The sequence below is a fragment of the Colobus angolensis genome, unplaced genomic scaffold (assembly GCF_000951035.1).
Source record: "Colobus angolensis palliatus isolate OR3802 unplaced genomic scaffold, Cang.pa_1.0 Scaffold15, whole genome shotgun sequence".
Lineage (NCBI taxonomy): Eukaryota > Metazoa > Chordata > Mammalia > Primates > Cercopithecidae > Colobus > Colobus angolensis.
The window spans coordinates 10,947,191-10,962,388 of record NW_012114599.1 but is presented as its reverse complement, the minus strand read 5'-3'; the positions used below and the strand labels follow the sequence as shown (position 1 = coordinate 10,962,388).

Here is a 15,198-nt window from a genome sequence, read left to right as displayed (position 1 = left end):
CACCTTAGCCTCCCAAGTAGCTGGGACTATAGGCACACACCATCATGCTAAAGTGAGAAGTGCTTGAAGCCAGGAGTTCAAGACCAGTCTGGACAGCAGAGGGAGATCTGATGTTGTTTTAAAAAATTTTTTTGTAGAGATAGGCTCTCCCTGTGTTGTCCAGACTGGTCTTGAATTCCTGGCCTCAAGCGATTCTCACTTCAGTGTCCCAAAGTGCTGGGATTACAGGCGTGAGCCACCTCACTCAGCCAATTTCTATAATCCTCCTATGATGGCAAACCAATATAAAAGTAAAAATTAAAAATAGCAACATCAGACAGAATTGCACTTATATAAAAAGAATGAAAGAATAATTACAAATCAATAAAAAGATGAGCACCCAATAGAAAAATAAAGATGGTTAAAATATGTGAAAATAACATTTTTCACCTATGAGGTTGACAAAATTTAATACGCCATTTCTTGAATTGAGGGGTGCAATTTGCAATTCTCTCGAAATGTGAAATGTGATTACTGTTTTTGACTAAGAAATTCCAGTTCAGGAAGTATCAAGAGCACATAAATGGGTGCTTGAAAAGCTATATGATGGGTAAGCATAGACAGAGAGTAACAACAACAAAAAAAAAAATAAAGAAAAATTAAGAAAAGCTGTATGGCAAAAACCCATCAGCATGGGATTGATGAAATAAGTTACCATTCCATCTCACAGTGGGATACTCTGCAGCAATGCAAAAATGATAGTGGGGAGTTGATTTTCCTTTTGTTTAAACCTTTTTGACTTAATCTTTTCTAATAAGCATGTCTTACTTTTATAATCAGAAAAATCAACATTGCCATTTCGTTTTATTCACTTAGAAGCGATTTTGAATAGTAGTTGAGAGTATGACCTTGGGAACAAAATTGCCTGGGTTCAAGTCTGAGCACCACCCCCTTTTAAACCTTCAGCAAGCTGCTTGATGTCTTGCTCCTGTTTGCCTGTCGTTTTAAAGGAATATAATAACAACCTCATGAGGTTATGGTAATAATTAAATAAATATGTAAGATATTAATACTTGGAACCTACCTGGCTCACAAAAGGCAGTTGATATGTATTAGCTATTATTATTTCATTTTGGAAACACAAAGATTATTTAATGATTTGTATTTAGGCTGTGTCAAAATGTCTCTGATGTCAAACAGCTGTTTTAAAATGCCAGCAGTCAATGGAGAAAGACAAGAACCAAGTGATAGGTTTAAATATTGGAAAGGAAGAAACAACATGTAATTATTTGCAGATGATGCAATTGCCTACCTAAGAAAATCCGGGAGAATCAACTGAAAAATTATCAGGATGAGTAAGAAAATTCAGTAGAATAGAAGAATAAAAGAGACATATTCTGAATTCAATAGCCTTACACTAAACTAGCAATTAGAAAATAAAATGGAAAAAAAAGATTCAATTCACAATAACAAAAAAATATAAAACATCTAGAGGAAAGTTTCACAGAAATGTCTAAATGCACACAAAGAAAATCAAGGTGTTGGCTCCTTTCCGGAGGCTCTAGGGGAGAAGACATTTCCTTGTTCATTCAGTTTGTTGGCAGAATTCAGTTCCTGACAGTGACAGGACTGAATTTACGGTACTGCTGGCTGTCAGCTGAGGACTGTTTCCAGTTTCTAGAAGCTGCCCACATTCCTTGGTTTGCAGCCCCCTTTTTCTACCTTCAAAGCCAGCAACAGCAGGGCAGTTCTCCTCATGCTTTGAATCTCTCCTTTCATCTCCTTTTCTCTCAAAGAAGATAAGAAAGTTTCTCACTTTTAAGGGTTCATATGATTAGATTGGGCCACCTAGATAACCCAGGAAACTTTCCCCATCTAAAGGTCGGTAACCCTTACTCACTTCTGCAATGTCCCTTCTGTCATGAAGGTAACATATTTACAGGGGCTGAGGATTAGGATGTGGATATCTTTGGTGGGACATTATTTTGGGGGGCTGTTATTAGAAGAGTGTCTGCTTTGGAACCAAACCTCAGGGTTTAGAATCCTGGTTTCACCATCTAATGGCTGAGCAAGACTGAACAGGTTACTTTACATTTCCCCATCTTTATAATGGCTTCAGCCTCATCCATCATAAGAATTACATAACATGTATATTTAACAGGATGCCTAACATACAAGTGCTCAATAAATGTCAGCTATAATTATTAATAGTCAACTTAAATGAGGAACATTTTCTGATCCCAATTAGGTTTCACCTTGTTTCCAACCCAGGGCTGCAGCCTGTCGAGAGAGTTTTTAATCTTGATTCTGTGGTTTTCAGTATTGTAACTTCCTTCTAGATTTGTGTTATCTTGCCTTTGATAGCATGCTTGCTTCTTCATCTCAGTCACAAAGTCAGGCAGGGTCACCCTGTGGCTTTGGCACAAATGGAGACAGTTCTCATCTGTGAGAACAACTTTACATAGGAGACCCTGACTACATGGGCAAGGTGCTGAGAGGAAGCAGAAAGGAAATACAGAGTTCCCTGCCGTTACAGAGTTCAGAGACGAATGGCTGTTTTAACAAAACAATAGGGAAAAAATGGGGTCACTGCAGTGGCACCCAAGGCCTACTCTATGCCACTCAATTTGGGTTTAATGAACAAATAAATAAATAGGAGAGATATTATCACTATTCTATAGATTAACAAAAACTGAGGCTCACACCATCGTTAGGACTTGTTCAGGCTCATATGGCTAATAAAGGGCAGCATAGGATGCAAATCCAGGATTTCTGACTTTGCTAAGTCCTATGCTTCCTCCCCTTGGCACCTTCTTTCTAAGGATATGGAAACCAAAATGGAAAACAGTTTCCTATGCTTATCTAAAACTGGCATAGGGGTCTGCCACTGGCACACAGTTCTGTTTGCCACATCTGAGAATCTCAAAAACCCCAGAAAGTGGACAACTAAATGATGGAAAAAATCCTGGGGCTTTGATGAAAGAGCTACTTAATTAGAAGAAACTAAAAAGGATAGAAAAAAAAAAAGAAAATTGAGACTCATCAACCTTGAAATGTTATAGTTAAGAAAAGAAATCTATCAAATCCAGACTGACAGAATTAAGATGGACAGGGACAGTTTATGATAATCTAGTTGGCACTTTTCAAACACCTGTTAAAGTACTTCTTCACAGACCAGAAAACAAACTTATCGAACTCTGCATCTCCACAGAGTGCTGGCCAGAAATATTCAGGCAGGCAGTCATGCCAGTGAGTTCCTGGGAAAAAATACTAAGTTGAATCATTAGGAATTAAATTGTGTTTTCCCATATGAACAGAAATATGAAGGGTCCTGGCCAAGGGGGTATCACGTCAAATAAACCATATATATGGCCAACATAATATTAAAACTCAATGTTGTCTCTGGAAAACTCCATATTCATTAAAAGTAAAAGGGTCTTTATGTACCATATCTTGGTTATATGGTTAAAAAAATTTTTTTAACAGAGATGGTGTCTCACTACATTGCCCAGGCTGGTTTCAAACTCCTGGGCTCAAGCGATCCTCCCACTTCAGCCTCCCAAAGTGCTACGATTACAGGAATATAATCCTAAAATGATATTAACTTTGCCTGTCTTTAGAATTTAGGAGGGTTCTTACTGATGTTATATGAATGAGGCAAGTATTTTTTGTGTGTTATGTGAGCCAGGGTCTTGACCTATTGTCTAGGCTGGAATGAAGTGGTGCCATCACAGCTCACTGCAGCCTCAACCTCCTGAGCTCAAGCAATTCTCCTACCTCAGCCTCCCAAGCAGCTTGGATTACAGGCACACACCACCATACCCAGCGAATTTTTTTTGTAGAGATGGGGACTCACTGTGTTACCCAGGCTGGTCTCAAACTCCTGGGCTCAAGTGATCCTCCCACCTAAGCCTTCCAAAGTATAGGCAAGGTGTGAGCCACTGTGGCTGTCCGGCAAATCTATAAGAAAAAAACAAAAGCCAGGTGCAGTAGCACTGTGTCTGTGGTTCCAGCTACTCGGGAGGCTGAGGCAGAAGGATCACTTGAGCCCAGGAGTTCAAGGATGCGGCACGCTATGATTGTACCTATGAATAACCAGTGGACTCCAGCCTGGGCAACATAGGGAGACCCCATCCCTTAGAAAAAGCTGTCCAGGTAGGTTGGGATAATTTGAATTGCCAACTTGCTGTTATTTTCTAGTACCTGAGCTAGACTACTTTTTTATCTATAAAATCCATTTGTATTGCAGAAAAACCACGGATTCACAATGGCAATGATTGGATTGTGGCAGTTGGTATTTTCTATTGTGGTAGCATAGGGACTCTCTGGAACACCCTTATCTCTTCTAGAGATTTGTACTGAATGTCACCAAAAGTACTTTCCTTTTTTTTTTTTGAGACAGAGTCTCGCTGTGTCGCCCAGGCTGGAGTGCAGTGGCGCGATCTCAGCTCACTACAAGCTCCGCCTCCCGGGTTCGCGCCATTCTCCCGCCTCAGCCTCCGAGTAGCTGGGACTACAGGCGCCCGCCACCACGCCCGGCTAGTTTTTTGTATTTTTTAGTAGAGACGGGGTTTCACCATGTTAGCCAGGATGGTCTTGATCTCCTGACCTTGTGATCCACCCGCCTCGGCCTCCCAAAGTGCTGGGATTACAGGCTTGAGCCACCGCGCCCGGCACCAAAAGTACTTTTCTACATAGTATTTCATTATGAGATCAGTTGGTCCTCAGGTATTATTGCTGTTCCCATTTTACATGAAAGGAATCTATAGTTTAAAAGTCACCTTAAATGACTTGCTCCCAGTCACATAGCTCATTAGTGGCAGAGCTAGGATAAGCAGCCAGGTCTTACAAAGTCCTAACCCAGTGCTCTACTACACAATGCTATCTCAAAATTATTGGGAATTATTTTAGGCTCATCCAAAATGACCAGAATGTAATGAGTTGTTTCTGTCCCTTCTTAACTCCACCACATTATCTTGGGCTACATATAAATTGTATCTTAAATGAAAAATACTACTGTTTCCCGCAGGATAACCAGCAGCTGTCTGGTTATTTTGGTTATATTTCTTCCAAGAATCTTTGGGAGCTGGCGAGATGTATACATGGCCAAGGCAGGATTTCTAGGTGATAACAGTATGACCATAATCCAGACAGTAGACTATAATCCAAGTCTTCCCAGCAAAGTCTTTCCTATTTAACCAATCTGGGTTTTTTTGTTTTGTTTTTTGTTTTGTTTTTTGAGATGGGGTCTTGCTCTGTTGCCCAGGCTGGAGAGCAATGGTACAATCTTGGCTCACTGCAGCCTCGACCTCCTGGTCTCAAGCAATCCTCCCACCTCAGCTTCCCCAGTAGCTGGGACTATATGAGCGTGTGCCACCACACCTGGCTAACTTTTGTATTTCTTTTGTAGAGATAGGCTCTCACTATGTTGCCCAGACTGATCTTGAACTCTTGGCTTTAAGTGATCTTCCCACTTTGGCCTCCAAAAGTGCTGGGATCACAAGCATTGTACCTGACCAATTGATTTTTTAAATGCCTATGATCACTCCCTCTCACCACCAGATGGCCAATGGCATAGTGAGACTTTCTTCTGACTACAAATGCTCTGTTCAGATTTTTCTCAAAGCCACGTGACTGCAGGGGGAGTAATTATTGAGTCTCTTCTTCCCAAGTCTTTAGGATCTGGTATACCTGAATACCCATACCTTTCTGAGCTTGGATTTCTTCAAGCTCAGAAAGGCCAGTCTTTGAAGAACACAGCTTTCAAGATATCCAAATCCAATACCTAGGTGTGAAAACACCGATTTCACTCCCTGCATCATAGCAACCCAATCTATCTATAATCTATATCCTGCCCCCATCCATCTTACCCATAACTTGACTAAGAGGAGGTAGTTGGTGTCAACTGGGAATCCTATGGGATGGAACCACTGCTGCTTAACAATCATTTCCTCAGCTATCTTCCCATAGGGTGGGATAGAAAGTTCCCAGTCTGACCTATCTCTCTGACCTATACCAGCTTTAAGGATCCTCACATGAGCATTTTTCATGATGCAGGGAACTGGCAGGCGGCCTGATCCTTTTCTTTATTCACTAAGATTGTTGCTGCAATGCAGAGTTACTAGGGAACAAAAATATTATTAAATTAACTTGATCAATTTAAACACCCTATATGGATAATTCAGACAAGAATAAAACCTTTATTCAATAGCAGTTTTACCCATTTTATCCAAAGAACTTCAGCAGCCCCTTTCCACACGTGGTAACTAACTGCTGAACCAGAAAAGAATCAGAAAATGTATGGAACAGAACCACATTCTTAACAAACCATGCCATGTAGCCTAACTTCTACATTATATAGATGAGGAATTAGACCTAGGAACTGGGTTGCCCAAGACCAAACAGTGACAGAAATTACTAAAATCCAGACCTCGCCCCTCAGTCTCTGCCCTTTCCCTTGTCACATTTATTTTTTTTCTTGAGACGGAGTCTCGCTCTGTTGCCCAGGCTGGAGTGCAGTGGCGCGATCTCGGCTCACTGCAAGCTCTGCCTCCCGGTTTACACCATTCTCCTGCTGGGACTACAGACACCCGCCACCTCGCCTGGCTATTGTTTTGTATTTTTTAGTAGAGGTGGGGTTTCACCGTGTTAACCAGGATGGTCTCAATCCCCTGACCTCGTGATCTGCCCGTCTCAGCCTCCCAAAGCGCTGGGATTATAGGCTTGAGCCACCGCGCCTGGCCTAACCTGTCACATATTCTTCGTTGGAAGAGCATCACGACCCATCACATGGCCCTGAGCTTCATCCCATGTGTCATACCTGGTGGCAAGTAGTTTGAGGATGGGACTCCAGAATGTATTCCTTGTGCACTTTCAGTGTCTTGCTCTACAGTTTATAAACCATGTGGCCTTCATTCACACATAATGGCAGTAATTTGCCAAAGCAGTCTCATCTTCCTCAGAAACATAAACAAACTAACAAAAATAACAGGTTTTACTGATCCTGAGTCAAGTGTTTAAGAGGCAAAACTGCAGGAAGCAAAGGGTTATTACACAGCAGGAGGAGGTACAACAGGTGTGGAGCTATTTTAGTCTTTTTGGTTAAGTGGTGGAAATTTTGGCTCAAATACTAGTGCCTTGCTGAGAAATACTGTGGGATAAGTGATCATACTGGGCCTTTGTGGGACAAGTTTGAATTTGTATTGGCAAGTCATATAAATATTACTTACCCTTGTAACAGTCTAGCAAGAAAACCTCTATCATGACTGAGGTGGCTGACACTGGCATCAGTCCTCTCAATTTTCTATTAGGCAGAAAAATCTCAGGTTTTATTATGACAGGTGCATAAAACAAAATGCGTTAGCTATCTCATTTTAGATTTTTTTTTTCAGAAGATTCCTAAAACCCTCTAAAGGATTTATAAATACATTGCACACACAATTTTTGTTTTTATGGATTTTTGTCTATATAAATCAGTCTCTTACTGAATTCCTCTTCAAGACTTTGAAGCAGCTATGTATATACATTAGCATACGTGCCAAAGTCTAAATGAAACTGGGTAAACTGGATAAAATAGTCTCTTAATTTTTCAAGAAAATGTGAGTACATTCATGAATAGGTCCTCTTGCAGGCTGAGACTCTGAGAGTAGCTCAAAATTAGTTAGGATGAAGTCTGTAAACAGCAACCAGAGCATTACTCAGGCTTCAGACACAAGAGAAATTCTATTTTCTATTCATGGAATCATCCCCTCCTCACCCTCAAATCCTCTTTGCTGTCACTGTGCACAAGACCTCAGTGGGCTCTCTTCCCTGGCTCTAATCTCTTGTCCCATAGTCCAAGGTGACCAGAAGCAGCCAGCCACCCTAGCAATACAACCATAAACCAAACTCAGGATCCCATCTCCTGCTGGTGTGGGAGTGAACTAACTCACAGATTCTCCCTACACACCTCCCCCAGTGTATCTAACCGGCTACATTTAAGCCTTGCAGACCCATATTAGCCCTTATTTAAACTAAAGGATTGGTGGGCTAGACCTACTTTGTTACTGTAGTAAAATAAAATTACTATTTTAACCTTTTTAAAGTATACAATTCAGTGGCATTTAGTGCATTCACAAGGTGTACAACCATCAGAACATTCTGATCACCCAAAATATATCTTGTAGCCAACAACAATCACACCTCCATTACCCCCAGCTGGCAACCAGAATTTTGCTTTCTAATCATTTACCAAAGCAGGTAACATTGCTTAGGCTACTACAGCTTATACTTCTACTCACTGAGAAGAGCCAATTATTTCAGTGACTCAAAAGGGCTTTTGTGTAAGATTTTGAGCATTAACATCTGGATTCAAGTCATTATATCCCCGTTTATTTTGTTAAACTTGGGCAGATCACAAAAACCTGGGCCTCTCACCCCCAGTTTGTGAAACGGAATGATTACACAGCCTTGCACCCCCACCACAAGTGCTGATCATTCCTTGACCTTATTTTTTCATCTTATAGTGGAATTAATAAAAGCTAAAAGATTTAGATTATATTACCCAAAGACTAAAGACTCACTAATCAATTTTCAGTTCCTCTTAAGGATTTAGGAAATAGTCTGCCTCGTATTTAGAAAGAAGGCTTAGCCATTTTTCCATTGCTTCCCTTCTAAGCTCAAATGAACCTACTGACTTTTTAAGGCTAACCATCTGCCTGAACTTGTATTGTCTGGCATACTAAGTGCACTTGATAGAAGCGGGAATAAATGCCTGAAATATTCAAGAAGCCAAATGGTTGCAAGTGACACTAGTGAAATGGTTTTTGTAGAAACTGAAGGTTTTTTGGTTTAAAATTGTCATTATTTGAATTTTTAAGTTGCAACAAAAATATTATCTACTTTACATTCATGCTTTGTGACATCAAAAATCAGATATTTTAAATGGAAATCAATGAATAAAATTTGCTTTGAATATATACACACATAGTCCAAGTCAGTCAGATTCTGCAGATTATCTGGGATATCAGTATTTTTTAAAAGTTCCCCACATGATCCTTTTTGTTAGTCATGAAATCATCTCCCCACAAAATAAAATGTTCCTCCCCTAACTGTTGAGAAGCACTGCTAACTATCACTGTGCAGCACAGGCATTAGCTATCTTTGTTTTTCTTCCCCTACTCGCCTAAGAAAAGGTTATTTCACATAAAGTTACATCCAAAAATCACCTTAATAACCTAAACTTCACAATCATAAGTTGTAATCAAGTTTCACACTCCCAAGCTATCCCACCGGTACTGTTATTTAATACGCTATACTAAAATTATGGTAACAATCCAAATCTTTAAGGTCATTTACTGATTTTCCGGGCTTTCAATAAACTATGATTACTTCCCAGAAGAAAAAAAAAAAAACATTGCTTCTTAATTTCTTTTGGTATTACTGGGGAGAAAAAAAAAGGAAAAAATAAATGATGACCAGATTATAATTATCAACACAACTCAAAGCAAACATTTCAAGGTTGCTCTGCAGCTTAGCCTGATTACTGTGTCACCCCACAAGGGAGGTATGAAAGTTTCCATATCAGAGATTGCCACTAATTCAGTGCTTTTACTTTATTAGCAGTTCTGTATCACTTACAAGGATTTAACGTATACAATAGAGATTTCTAAGTTACATATAAATAAGCTTTCTGCTCTTAAAAATTAAATGACCCTAGAGTCTATTTTAAATGTTCTTACCACAGGACGTAAGTATGTGACATAGTGGATGTTAATTAACTTGACTGAGCCATTCCATAATGTATACATTATACCCATATATGTAATTTTTGCCCATTAAGTTTTAGAAACCCTTAAAAGAGCCATTAACAAATCTACACACAACACTTTCAGTAAGTGTCCATAAATATTACATCTATGTCTAAACTTTGTGGTACCTGACAGAAGACTACAAAGTAGTCTCACGCCTGTAATTCCAACACTTTGGGAGGCTAAAGTGGAGGATTATTTGAAGCCAGGAGTTAAAGACCAGCCTGGGCAACACAGTGAGATCCCCATCTCTACAAAACAAAAAGTTTAGAGTTACCAAAAAATAAAGCTTATGGTTGGCAAAAAGACAAAGATATATCATGTTTAAAATAGTGCCTTTTGTCAAACAATTGTCAGTGCTTTCATTTTATTGTGTTGTTTGTAGATTAAACTGCTGAAGATGAGATTTAGGCAAATGGAGACCCTTAAAATACATAGGTTGTGTTTTCAAACTCAAAAGAGAACTCTGAAGATGGGTGTATTGTGCACAAAATACCCAATGAGCCTATGCTCAGGGTGGTTTCCACGGTGTATTTAATTTTTCTCTACTAGCTAGTTTCCCTCAAGACAGCAAAATGGCTGTAACAGTCCCAGGCCTAACCTTACACAAGCAGACCACACCCCTTAGTGAGAGCACTTCCTCATCCACTCGTCAACAAATCCTAGGTGTCATTCTCTTTGGATCAGCCTAGGTTACCTGTTCAACACAGAATCAGATTATTACCTTGTTTGCAACAATGGTTCCCCACCCAATCTGATATCCTTTTACTATGCTGAAATAAAATTCCTAGATAATACCTACCTACACACAGACACACACAGCTTAAAGAAAAACCAAATAAAACTCTAATTGTTAAGGGAGAAATAAAATTTATGATAAGGCCGGGCGCGGTGGCTCAAGCCTGTAATCCCAGCACTTTGGGAGGCCGAGACGGGCGGATCACGAGGTCAGGAGATCGAGACCATCCTGGCTAACACGGTGAAACCCCGTCTCCACTAAAAAATACAAAAAACTAGCCGGGCGAGGTGGCGGGCGCCTGTAGTCCCGGCTACTCGGGAGGCTGAGGCAGGAGAATGGCGTGAACCCGGGAGGCGGAGCTTGCAGTGAGCTGAGATCCGGCCACTGCACTCCAGCCTGGGCCACAGAGCGAGACTCTGTCTCAAAAAAAAAAAAAAGAATTTATGATAAAATATACGTACATAAATGCTCAGGCATGGCTACAATAGAAGACAGAGATGAATGTGATGGCTACAAATGAAAACTGACCCTTGTGTATTATAATGGCAATCCCAGTAATACGCTGATGATATAATTTTCCAAAATGGCAAACAACTCTCGAAAGCATTCTAAACATTATTTCCTTGGTTTATAAGGTAGTTGTATTGCTAAAAATTCAGTGTACTGCATATTAAAACCACACAAAAATATTTTGCATTAATATATTAAAAAGTCAGACTCTAGGATCAGATCATTATAAACAGGTTTTTTACCTATTTGAGTATCTGATAAGAAATCGGAAAGTCATGTAGGACAAGGGATAATTCTTCCTGGTCCTACCCATCAAATTGTTTGCAGTGTCCCCTGAACACTGAAAAAACACCCCTACAAACTGTCAAAATACCCCTCTAGGAAGACCTGTCACCCTTATTAAGAGGTACTGAGTTAGAGTGATGAGACTAAGTCAATGAGGCTCACTCAAACCTTGATTACTGCTAAAAAATAGGGGAGGGTGGAATGGAGCATAGAGAAAACAATATCCAACATTACTAGCTTCCTCATTTGTAAATTAAAACTCAGAGAATTTCAAGTGTTCCCTCGAATGAAGGGCTTTCTATGAAAGTAACTAGTAAAGCAAAGTCCATTTGTTCAAGTTCAAAAAACATTAGAACTAAGATCCCTAGAAGATGGTATTTTGCTAAATAAAATATATTAGGTTTTAATTAACACTTGAATCCATTTGATGGAAATGCTAGGTTTTAGGCAAAAGCAACGATATTATGGATTAAATATCCACTATTTAAAATCCAAAATATCCACGGATTTAATATCCCAAATTTATTTGGTTTAAATAGTATTCATGCCTGCACATTCACTTACTTTTTGGTTGACACTGAAAATCATCATGAGCAGAGCTGCAGTACTATGAAGACAAAGGCCTGCTACTCTTCACATGAACCCTCAGTGGACTAAAAGTCTCTTAGACCAAACAACCACATGGAGATAGGAAGTTCATCGCTGTTATCTTACAAGCACTTTCGTTACCTTTAAGAGAAGCAAAGCTCCTTGTGCTTCAGATTCCTAAGTATGGGAGAATGTTCTACACTCAAAATTTCTGTATTCCAGAAAGAGTATCACTGACAGCTACTTTGCAGTTCCCTAGCAGCCTATCTGTAAAGAAAACATGAAACAACTGACCCCATTTAGTCATTTTTTCCCCTCGTCTCAATTCTGTTCAAGACATAGTTGAGACAACCAAATCACTAGGATGTTTGCAAAGTCTCATGTTGGCTACAGTTGCAAATATTTTTATTTGGTGAGAGGCAACACCTTCAGCAGAACAGGGATTTTTAAAAGGCAGCTCATATTCCATAACTCAGTTTGGCAGATTTATTATCAAATACGTAGTAGGATTTGGATACAGAGATGGGATTTCAATATTTTTTTAAAGAAACTCAAAGCTAGTATTATTTCTTTACAGCTCTTAAATCTGATTTTTCTTGTTCTTCTAAAAGCATAAAGATAGCACAGAGAAGAATGTTGCCAAGGCTAAGGAAAGAGGGAGTATTCACAAAGCAAACTTCATTAACAGCAGTCATCCCTAAGTAAACTATCAAAAACATTAGTGACAGCAGCAGCATAGGGCTTATGCACCAGTGCATATATCTATCAGCAAAGCCCAACTTACCAACTAGTTTACTCCCAAAGAATTCACTTATTTTGGTGGAGAGAGAGCCTTACAGATAAAAATCATTTCTACAAGTCAAAACTAGTTAAAATCTAAATGAAATAAGCCCTGCCAATACCTACAGGTTTATTTCTTAAAATCTGAGGCATTAAAAAGTCTGTAATTCTGAGAACCCACATTAATTTTCAGAGGAGGAAAGAAAGTAGACAACTATTACATAAACCAAAATTAAGGCATTTCAATTTTTCAACAGAGGTAGAAACGTATTTATAGGGGAAAAAAAGCTTTGTTTATTATAAAGTTAGATAAACTTAGGTATTAAATTGGCAACGAGTAAGAAACATACATAGCCCAGTATTGAGCACAGTTCACACAGTTACCCTTGGCATAACTTACTGGGTTCTGTGATAAGGGTCTAAAATATTTCTAGGTTAAAATTTAATTTTTTCTTTATCTTTAGAGGAAATGCTGGTCCACTGCCATCAAAATGAGGGGAAATGTTAATGTGTGTTTAGTTTCCATCTAAACTTTCTATTAAATAGCTCTAAAATTGTAAACACGTGCCTTATTTATAAAAGGATTTTTTATATTAAAATTTAAAATAAAGTCTTTACAAAAGATCTAAATGGAACGTTCATTTACAAATTTGTTTAAAAGTGTCAGGATTACAAAACTGCTTTACCAACTATTGATATCAGTTATTCTAGGTAGATGACATATATTCTCCCTTCTTTTAAAGATGAAAACAAAATGGCCACATCAGTTTTTCTATTGTAAAAAAGCTGTGAACTTGATAACAATCGTGCTATAGTCTCTTAATACCATGTTTGGTCCTTAAATCTTACTTGCCTATGTATAACATCTATTATTTTAAAAAGAAAAAAAAAACAGATCCAGTGGGAGAAAGAATGTTTAATAAATGGTATTGAGACAAATAGCTATCTGTTTGGAATAAAAATAAAATTAGATCCTTAAATCTTGTACCATATAGAAAAATACATATTACTGATGGATTCAAGAGTAAAAAATAAAAATGTAAATATCCAAAATTCTACATACAATTTTAGGGTGTACACAGATTCTCTGAAACCCACCCATAGATCCCAGATTATTATCTATAAGAGGAACTGTTAATTATAACCTCTATTAAAATCTCAATGCCAAATACTAGCTGTATTTAAGATTTAAGTCACATGCAACAAATGAAAATGAACACATTAACTCATTGTTATAAGTTTATAAAATCTCCAAACTGGACTAGAAACAGAGGCATGTCAATACAAATGGACACTGACTTAAAAAAAATACACCAATTTAAATAAGTTTGAATGCATACTGTACAAGTGTATCCATGTCTGTTAGCCTTTCAGAAATATAAAATCAGTTAAATCTGTAGTACTTAAAATTCAACATATGTAATGTTATTCTCAAACGTGATTAAAATAATAAATACAAGTTATGTTTAATATGAGTAACTGCAACATACTTAAACATCTAAACATATAATAGGAATTCTATATTAAAATGCAATACTTTCACCTGCATTAATCTCTTACACAATGAAAAAATACTTGCAGATAATTAGCATTAAGAATGCAAATATATTTTTACTGTGGAAGAAAAATTACAGTAATAAGGTTAGAAATTATATATCTGTATAATCTACAATGAAGCTGTAGATAGTCTACATTATGATATTCTATCTTAAAATGAAAACAATTCAATATTTAAGTTTACAACAAATTTACTCAAGGCAAAATATGTTTATTACAGAACAGGATCTTAAAGTAAGCAAGGCAACATGAGATCAACCATTTTAGATTTTTTTAATGAAGTGTAGCTTTGAAATTTTTAATAAAGGTGAACATAAATTCTAACATGCTCTTCTCTTCTTATAAATGGGATGATGTAGAAAAGCAAAGCTTCAATGTATAGGGATTGGAACCATCTGTAAGAAGTAAAAAACAGAGTTAATATTTCACTTCATCAAACTTTCAAGATCACTTTGAAGTACCAGAGTAAATTATTTCACCTTTTTATACTAAATATAAAGAATATGGTCAATATAAAGCAGGAATATGAAGAAGTAAAACTGACCAGACTTGGTGGCTCACCTGAAGTCAGGAGTTCGAGACTAGCCTGGCTAATAAAGTGAAACCCCTCTCTACTAAAAATACAAAAATTAGCTGGGTGTGGTGGTGTGCGACTGTAGTCCCAGCTACTCTGGAGGCTGAGGCAGAACTGCATGAACCTGGGTTGGGAGGTGGAAGTTGCAGCCAGCCGAGATTGTGCCACTGCACCCCAGTCTGGGCAACAGAGCGGGGTGACAGAGTGAGACTCTGTCTCAAAAAAAAAAAAAGTAAAATTTCTAAGTAAGGTAAGGGGAAGATTTTTATTCATATTTACCGGAAGGTAAGCTCATGAAGGCAGGGACTTTATTGACTGCTACATTTCTATTGTTCTCAACACTGTCCGGCACTCAATTTTTTTTAGTGAACTGATCATTAAAGAATAAACAGGCCGGG

The 15,198-nt window shown here is 38.2% G+C and overlaps 1 protein-coding gene across 2 annotated transcripts in view; it reads right to left on the bottom strand.

The window, feature by feature from the left end:
• Nucleotides 1–13,567: 13,567 nt before the first annotated feature.
• HNRNPLL (heterogeneous nuclear ribonucleoprotein L-like) overlaps nt 13,568–15,198 on the bottom strand; it is a 40,975-nt gene continuing 39,344 nt past the window's right edge. For both annotated transcript variants that reach the window (XM_011935949.1, XM_011935948.1), the window contains one exon: nt 13,568–14,621. In XM_011935949.1, the coding sequence (XP_011791339.1) occupies nt 14,566–14,621 (56 nt within the window). In that variant the 3' untranslated portion in view covers nt 13,568–14,565. The remainder of the gene's footprint in view (nt 14,622–15,198) is intronic.